The sequence below is a fragment of the Culicoides brevitarsis genome, chromosome 3 (assembly GCF_036172545.1).
Source record: "Culicoides brevitarsis isolate CSIRO-B50_1 chromosome 3, AGI_CSIRO_Cbre_v1, whole genome shotgun sequence".
Classification (NCBI taxonomy): Eukaryota; Metazoa; Arthropoda; class Insecta; order Diptera; family Ceratopogonidae; genus Culicoides; species Culicoides brevitarsis.
The window spans coordinates 32,999,898-33,009,014 of NC_087087.1; the positions used below are offsets into that span (position 1 = coordinate 32,999,898).

The 9,117-nt window shown below is 27.1% G+C and overlaps 2 protein-coding genes across 2 annotated transcripts; one reads left to right on the forward strand and one right to left on the reverse strand.

The window, feature by feature from the left end:
* The first annotated feature begins 734 nt into the window (after window positions 1-734).
* LOC134835528 (uncharacterized) lies at window positions 735-1,661 on the forward strand. Its single transcript, XM_063850408.1, has 3 exons — window positions 735-852; window positions 914-1,300; window positions 1,357-1,661. Exons 1-3 carry the CDS (start codon window positions 735-737, stop codon window positions 1,659-1,661), a joined length of 810 nt encoding a protein of 269 aa, XP_063706478.1.
* A 1,229-nt stretch (window positions 1,662-2,890) lies between these two features.
* On the reverse strand, window positions 2,891-4,562 carry LOC134834049 (circadian clock-controlled protein daywake-like). The gene is made up of 4 exons (XM_063848573.1): window positions 4,344-4,562; window positions 4,196-4,290; window positions 3,849-4,140; window positions 2,891-3,283 (listed from the first exon to the last, which is right to left on the reverse strand). The coding sequence occupies exons 1-4, from the start codon at window positions 4,450-4,452 to the stop codon at window positions 2,982-2,984; spliced, it is 798 nt and encodes a 265-aa protein (XP_063704643.1). The 5' UTR covers window positions 4,453-4,562; the 3' UTR covers window positions 2,891-2,981.
* Window positions 4,563-9,117: the final 4,555 nt, after the last annotated feature.

Genomic DNA, 9,117 nt, shown 5'->3' on the forward strand with positions numbered 1-9,117 from the left:
ATATCCAATTTTTAAAAATTCATAAAAAATCAAGGAATATAAAATAAAGCCAAACGAAAAAAAATTACTTTCGAAATTATTTATTTTTTTAAAAATTTTTTAAATTTTTTAAATATTTTTTTTTAATATTTTTTTAAATATTTTTTTTTATATTTTTTAAATTTTTTTAAATTTAAATTTTTTTTTTTAAATTTTTTTTTAATTTTTTTTTAAATTTTTTTTTTAAATTTTTTTTTAAATTTTTTTTTTAAATTTTTTTTTTTTTAATTTTTTTTTAATTTTTTTTTTATAATATTTTGGAGATGAAAATCAAAAGCAAAATATTTTTTTTAAAAATATTTTTCAGTCTTCTATTATTTCCAATAAGTTTCATAAATTTGTCAAAGCAAGTAGGGGAAATTTTTTTCATATTATGTAATTCTGTATGTGACACAAAACTCAATGAACATTAATTACTTTTTTCTCGAATTTCTCACGATCAATCTTCAAATAAATAGTATGTCAATGTTACATGTCTCACTTCATATATCTAATGGAGACGCATGGTACTTTTCCCTATATTAATCATATACCTACCTTATCTCTCTCTGTATTTATTGAGGTTCGTGTGAATAAAGATGCTATCAATAACCATTGAAAAGAAACGTCAAAGTGACTCATGTGGAATGTCGTTATTTAAGAAACGAATTTCTGTGGCTTGAGTTTAGTTTTGTTCTAAAATTCTTTGTGTTAAAATGTTAGCTTTCAATTTGTTTTTATGTTTATGGCTTTCACGCCCAATTTTTTGTGACACCGAAGGAATTTCGAATTCGGAAGAGAAGACGCTGATTGATACGAATTTCGACATACTACGTGAGCTCATTAAATATCATTACTTACCAACGAAATTTGAATACGAAATTTTTCCAAATAGCTCCCGGCATGATTCTGTGTTCCCGTAACTCTTCGAATTCCGTGAGATCGGATTGTATCAAAGACAGCATCAATCATCTTATTCCTCAATTGAAAAATGGATTTCCTCCGTTGGATTTTCCGATATTGGATCCTTTTCTTGTCAATCGTACTTACATCGAATACGAACAAAATTTCCTGAAAGCCAAGCTGAATGTTACCGAAGCATTAGTTCGTGGCGTCAGTACGGGCGAAGTTAAAATGGTAAAATCTAAACTTAATTCTACGCATTTTTACGTTTTGTTTGATCTGCATGTTCCCGTAATTCAAATCGAAGCGGATTTTGAAGGGAGAACACTTTTTAACGACTTGGTTGTTCAGTCAGAGGGTCATGCTGTTATCGACTGTTGTAAGTTTTAACGTTGAATCATGCTGAACTAACCTTAATTTAAAAAAAAAAATTAGTTAAAGTAATTGCCACATTTAAGTTTAATGGAGTCCTTCAAACGTTAGACGATGGTGAAGATTATATGATTGTAAAGTCAGCTAATTTTACAAAAGTTGTTATGGAGGAAATGAAGTTAAATGGAACAGGATTGCTTCCAGAGCCAGAATTGAATGAAGTTGTCGTTCAAATATTAAATGAAATATGGGAAATGTTGCTGCAAAATATCTTTCCCAGATTTAAAGCTTCGTGGGATCCGATAATTGTTGATTTGTTGAATTGCTTTTTTGAAAAAGTTCCTTTTAATATGTTGATGGAAAATTAAGTAAAAAAATTAAAAAAAAAAATAAAAATTATTTTTTTAATTAATTAATTAATTCTTTTTATTTTATTATTTTTTAAAATAATTTTTAAAATTAAAAAAAAAAATATAAATCAACTTTAAAAAAATTTTTTTAATTTTTTTTTTATTTTTTAAAATTAATTTTTAATTTGTATTTTTGAAAAGTAATAAAAAAATATATTTTAATTTTTTTTTAATTTTTAATTAATTTTTTTTTAATATTTTTAATTTAATAATTTTAAAATATTTTTAAAATAAAAAAAATATATAAATCAATTTTAATTTTTTTTTATTTATTATTTTTTTTAAACAAATTTTTTTTTTAAATAATTAATTATTTTTTTTTAATTTACTATTTTTATAAAATAATTTTTAATATTTTTTAAAATTAAAAAAAAATATATAAATTAATTTTAATTTTTTTTTTATTAATTCGTTTTTAATAAATTTTTAGGTATTTTTTTTTAAAATAAATATTTATTTAAATTTTGAAAAATTCTAAAAACTTCAAAAAAAATAGAAAAATTGAAAAAGTGAGGAAAATTTCATTCTATTTAATAATAAACTGAAATGTACTTAATGAACTCTCAATTTTCCGATACTTCCTACTTTATTTTCTAATTCTCCGAAACGTGTTCATGAATTGCAATAAATGTAAATATAAAATTGATTGATGTGTAAAATTGAAAAATAGCTTACTTTCTTCTTAAAGAACCTTGTAAACATCCCGAATAAAATCTGGTTTATAAACATATTAAATATCCATCAAACGAACAACTTCAAAAATTTTGAAGAAGAAGGAACCAAATAAAAACAACAAAAACATAAAAAAATTAGGTCACAACTTTATTACGTACTCCGAATACCTTCAATGCAATCTGCGTGTAGCAAATTTTTTTTTGTCTCGCATAAAAAAATCAAATAAACTTTTTTTCTTCTCTTCCTTGTACGACGCGAAGTAGATACAAAAATGGACCTGAATGAGAAGCAGATAAAAGTAATAATAATCATTCCTCGATTCTTCTCTATTTTTAACGTTCCATCACACATTTGATAACCAGGGAGACGTTCCCCTCTCTTTAATATTTATTTTTATGTGTGTCTGAAGATGGAAAAATATTTTTATTGTATAAAAAGTGGCAACGGAAATTTGTGCGTGTTGTACAGTAATTGATGAAATCGTCAGCAAAAGGAAAATAAAGATAAATGTATTTCAGGTCAATCTTGGAAAATAAAAAAAATCACATTTTTATTGAAACTGTATCTCAAAAGTAATCACATATAGAAAAAAAAACTTCAAGTTTAGTCCTTGGAAATGATTCGATCGAATGGGACACGTTCAAAAAGCTTATTTAGCGTTTCGAGGAAAAGAGGTTCCCACGTAGCTTTCGTACTCGGGATGAAATGCGTGTAGAATTGTCGCCAATTTTGATTGACAAATTCAATGGCAAGTTCATTAACTGCTGGATCTGGCACGAAGCCTGTTCCTTCGAGTTTGAGTTTTTGCAGTTGGATGTTCAACATGTCGAATTCCGTGAGTTTCATGTAAGCTGGATCGGATTCTTTTGGTTTTCCTTTGACTTTGAAAGTGCACGAGACGTCATCTGAGGAGATTTGAAGGTAAGAATAATTAATTTTAATTTTTTTTTTCATTTTTAAAAATAAAAATTTAAATTAAAAAAAAAATTAATTAAAAAAAAATTTTTTTTAATTTTGTTTTTTAATAATTTAAATTTAAAAATAAAAATATTTTTTATTAATTATTTTATTATTTAAAAATTTTATTTTTATTAATTTTTAAAAAAATTTTTTAATTAAATATTTTTTTTAAAATTATTTTTTAAAAAATAAAAAAAAATTAATTAAATTAAATAAAAATTTTTTAATTAATGAATTATTTTTTTAAATTAATTTTTATTTTTTTTTTAATTAAAATTAAATAATTTTTTTTAAATTTTTTATTTTAATAATAATTTATTTATTTAAAAAAAAAAATAAATAATTATTTCAATCTAATTAATTTTAAAAAAAAAAAATAAATTTAAAAAATTTAATTAATTAAATTAAATAAAAAAATTAATTTAATTTTTTTTATTTAATTAAATTATTTTTTTAAAATCAATTTTTGAAATTCGTAAAAAATAATTTTTAAAATAATTAAAAACTTACATAAAGTAACTTTGGCATGTCCATCAGATTTAACTTTTTGCCCGTTGAAAACTGAACGTCCTTTAAAGTCAGCTTCTGTTACAAGTTTTGGGAAAAATACATCCAACTCAATGTGTAAACTGTCGTCGGTAATCTTTGATTTAACTTTTTTCAATTGAACGTTACTGGCTCCATTCGCTACGGCATCTATCATATTGACTTTTGTCGCTAATGGTCCGACGGCATATTCGAAACGAAGTTTTCCCAAGCGATAGGGATCAAGTGACTCTATTCCCAATGGAGGATAACCTTCCTGTTTTATTTGAGGAGTTATTGATTTTTATTTTTGATAAACAAAAATTTATTACCTTGAAAAGTCTTAAAAGTTCAGCCATTGCTTCTTTTAAGCAAGCATTTCGAGCTTGAGTTGGAAGATTTCTCGAGCATAATTTGACAGTTGGAGCTAAAATTTTTATTTTTTTTATAAAATTCTTCGTTTTAAGGTATTAAACTTACGTAATTGAGCATTTGGGTCATTAATCCATTTTTCTGTGGTAGAAACTGTCGAATCATCTGCCAATACAAAACTCACAAATAATGTCAAACACACGACTTTTAATTGCATTTTAATGGTAAATTAATTAATCACTCACAAAAAAAAAAAAATTAAAAGAAGAAAGGCGACTAGAAAGATTTAACTTCCTACTTCAATAAGCTTCCGACGACAAATGACTAAGATTTTGCTGCAATTTATACTGCAAATTATCTGCGATACTGGTTATTTTAAATAATCGCGTATACCTACAGTCGTCATCTCAGGTAAGTTATGATCGACTCACGACACACGTTCTCGAATGTGTTTTTCCATTGGATAACCCTGAACCTTTTCTGACGACAATCAGTCAGAGTCTATGGAAAAATGTGTAGAAAAATTGAATTCCGTACTTGCATAAAATATCTTGCGATAAATAATTGATTGAAATTACTTATCGGAATACAAAATATTATGTAAAAAAAATAGCTCGGTTTTAGATGAACGTGTAATCAGACACGAGCGTATTTTTTTCCTTATTTTACTTTAAGCCTTATCCGAAGATTCAAAAATGTCCTCATGTTGAGCAAAGATGGTTAAGACAACTTAAAAATTTCTAAAAGACATTAGAAAAGTCGTTTAAATGAAAAAATGAAGCGAGATCTACTGAGAAGAGCCAAAAATTGAGGTAACTGAAACTTCATTGAAAAACAAAAGCTTCAAAAGAAATCAATAATTTTGAATTTTGATTTTCAAAACCTCGAAGAAAATTCGAAAAGGAAGCTACAGAAGCCAAAAATATCAGAAATGGTTAGAGACAATTAAAAAATTTCTGAGATCTGAAAGACATAGAAAAATCGACAAATCATTTAACGGATTGAAAAGAGATGAAATTAATCCTTCATGAGTTAAATTAATCCCTGAAGTGTTAAACAAGTTCACTTTAGGGGTTAATTTAACTCATTAAGGGAATTTTTTCATTTCTTTTCAATCCGTTAAATGGTTCGTCGATTTGTTAAATCTTTCAGATCTAAGAAATTGTTGTCTTTAACCATTTCTGATATTTTTGCCTTCTATAGCTTCCTTCTCGAATTTTCTTCGAGATTTTGAAGACCAAAATTCAACATTATTGATTTCTTTTAAAGCTTAAGCTTTTTCAACGAAGTTTTAGTTCCTTCAATATTTGGCTCTTTTCAGTAGATTTAGCTTCAGTTTTCCATAAAATGCGCTTAAACGACTTTTCTACAATCAGTATTTTTTTCTGTGGCAGGAATTCCCCTATTTTGTACAAGATGAACAAGTTTTTAAGATGCATTCGTGTGTCTGTGTATTGAAGAAACTTGTTCCTAACATTTCATTATTGTAATAAATGGATCACTGTATTGTTTTTTTCCACTGCGTTCTATTTTTGAATGACTCATTGTCAAATCACTTACAAAGAAATTTCAAGATTTTCTCAGGAGATCAAAAGTCTCCTCATTACTTTTACTCAGCTTTACTTAGTGAGCTTCGATTAGTCAGAATTAAAGACTTCTCCGTATATCAAGGTGAATTTTACCTCAGTGAGAATATTTCCTTGGACAAGTATGTAAATTTTTCTAATAAGCTGTTTTTGTTCTATTAATTGTGAGCTCTCTGTACGAGAACGTTGGGAGTTACGTTTCTCATTGATTGTTTTTGCGCAACTAGTTGTGACGAGATAAAAAGTTGAATGATGTTTTACAAAACCTTACCTAATCCGAGTAATCTTATTGTCTTTTTTGTCAAATGGCGATTTGAAAGTTATTCACCCTGTAAAATTTCTTTCCTTTTCCTTTGAAAATGTAAATTTATCAAATCAATTAATCTTCTTCTGTATTTATTATCATTTATGTTCGATGCATTTCCAAATCGTCTAGACACTGTTTAATCTCGTCTTTTGTGATGACATGCATTTGTTTAATTGAATTTTTAAATACAATTTGTTATTTTGTGGAATTAAAAAGTAATTTAATGAATTTTTCCTTTTTTTTACTGAATATCGACGAAAAAATGATTAAGTCACGTGGTTAGATTTTCTCAAAATTTTAACAAGGTCGAAAAATTTTAATGTAAAGTTTGCAGAAATTCAAAATGTTCATTAGAACGATCCTTTTTGATTCTTTATTGAAACAGAAATTCAAAATATCTTTGAGCTTTAAGGCAAAAATGATTCTTGTGGTCACGTGGTTTGAAATTTTCTCTTTAATACTTTTCATTGATAATTTATCACTTCTTTTCAGCTTGTCAAAGAAATGTTCAAGAAATCTTCTCATTTATTTCCATCAAAAAATCATTACTCGCATCTTGTTTCAGTTATTTGCACGTTGTGTACAAGTTGAGGAAATTCACATTTCTTCCAGATGTTACCTCAATCGGTTTTGTGTCAACTCGTAAACCTCAATAGTAAAATCGAAATGTGTCGTCACTATTTCTGTGCACTTCCCTCCGAAGTATTTGGGTAAACAGTTCGCAATTGAAACAAATGATATAATAATGTAATGATAACACTTATCGTCTCCCTCTTAGCTTCCTTATCGTCGTCATCGATATTACGGAGTTGACACACTTTGGTATGTCTCTCGCCAGATAAAATTTTCTAATAAACGGTAAATATACTTAGAACACTTATTATTATTTTGATTAAATTTCTCTTTTACTTCGTGTATTCCCTTTTTTTATATTCCCTGTGTTCCCATTCACGTTCCTGATTTCCTTTTTTTTTTCTTTCGTCTCTCTCTATTTATCTGCCAACCACGTTTATTTAATTTGTACTTGGGTGTCTGCAGAGCGTGGAAATGCCATATTTTCCATATCCTTGTCTCTCTTTTAATACTCAAAACTTCTTAAAAGTACGTGCCAAATTGCTCTTTACTAAGATTATTATTGCTTTTTATTAGTCGTCTTCGTTGACATCGTCTCCCGTCTCACATTTTACAGTGAGTTATAATAAGGAAGATTTTTGCATGGCTTTTTCAACGAAAGAAGATCCTCATTATTACTCCCTCAATTCCTATCAAAAGGCTTAACAGAGAAACGCGAATGTCCTTGACCTAAAAGAACGAACGTCATTCCTACTTAAAAGCAAATTAATTTTAAATTGTGACAATATGAATAAATAAAAATTCTCGAGTGGTCTTTGCAAAATATGAAAGGCACTAAATTTGTATATGAAACACTCTTGTCTCTGAGAATTCGTGTGAATGGAAATTTGTTTGATGTTTTTCTTGCGAAAATCATCAAAAAATGAAACATTTGTCATAGAAAAGGTGAAGGCAATAAAATTATGTTGTTATGTTCTCATCAAATAAATCGATTTCTATTATTTTTAATGAAATACAAGAAATAGCAATAAAAACATATCACCAAAGACAAATTGTGACCTAATTATTTTTTTTTGTGAGATAAATTTTTTTGTCGTCTGAAATCTTATTGTTCTTTTACGATCTTGACCTAATAATTGGCGACTATTACTTTAAGAGAAAAAAATTTTTTTTTGATTCCTCGAAATGATTTAAGAAGAAAAAATTAAAATTTTAGGGTAAATGAACAATTAAGAGAAAAATTAGGGTAAAGGTTCGAATTTGAAAAATGCAAATTTTTTGTTCAGAGGTTAAATAAAATTTCACTTAAACTTAAAAGACATAAGGATTTAAGCTAAATTAAAAGAAAAAGTCAAAAATTAATTTGTTTGGTTATTAAAAAATTCATTGACCCATATTTCAAAAATTTTAACGAATTTCTTTTCTATAATTCCTGAATTTAAACTTTAAATCTTCCTCGTTATAAATTTCCACATTTTATGTCATTATATCACTGCCAAGCTCCATACAAGTTTACACCGTTATCGTTATTATTACTCAGAGGAGCAATGTTTTTTGTCGTATATAGACAAACTCTATGCACCGAAACAGGTTTAGTCAATTCATGGCCATTGTTTAGTTAGCTTCAAATGTTTCCCGTGTGATTCTATACTTTCTATTTGAATATCACTCCAACAAACCAGAGCAATGTTTTATGGAATAGCATGTCATATCGATTAAAATTTATGTCGGGTCATTGTTGTTTGGGTCTATTGATGCATTCATTTATTTGCAGTCAAAGTATTTGACAAAAAATCACGTTTTTGATTGTCTCATGGGAGATGTGTCATAAATTACAAAACAAAATATATGCATTTGAACGGAACATGTTCTGTAAAGTAAACCTCTTATCTCTGAAAATAAACGCCTAATTTTTTTGGCATTTGTCTTTTTGTAATTTTGACACTTGACCTACTCTCCTATCGGAAGGGAATCTTTCCTTTTTTCTGGAAAAAAACAAAAAAAAAGGGAAGAAAAACAAACCATTTTATTCTCAATAGATTCGCCGAGATATCGATAACAACCTTTTGTTTGGCAACACATACAAGAACAGGAAATAATAACAATATTTTTCTAGCTAGACATGGAAGGAATTCTTTCTTCCCTTTTTTTCTTTCCCAGAAGCGTTTTGCGAAAGTTTCCTTTAATTTACTTAAACATACATACACACACGAGAGCATACGTTCCTGACAGTTCAGTTTGTGCACAAATGAAAGAAAACGAGACACAAACAAAGACCATCGGGAAGACATTAATTCGAGGCGCAAAGCAGAACGACGACGATGGCAAATAATGAAATTTATAAGAGAAAAACAAGCGAAAGATAAGAAAACTTTTTTCTCAAACATTTTATGAATTATGTCTTCCAGATGGTTTC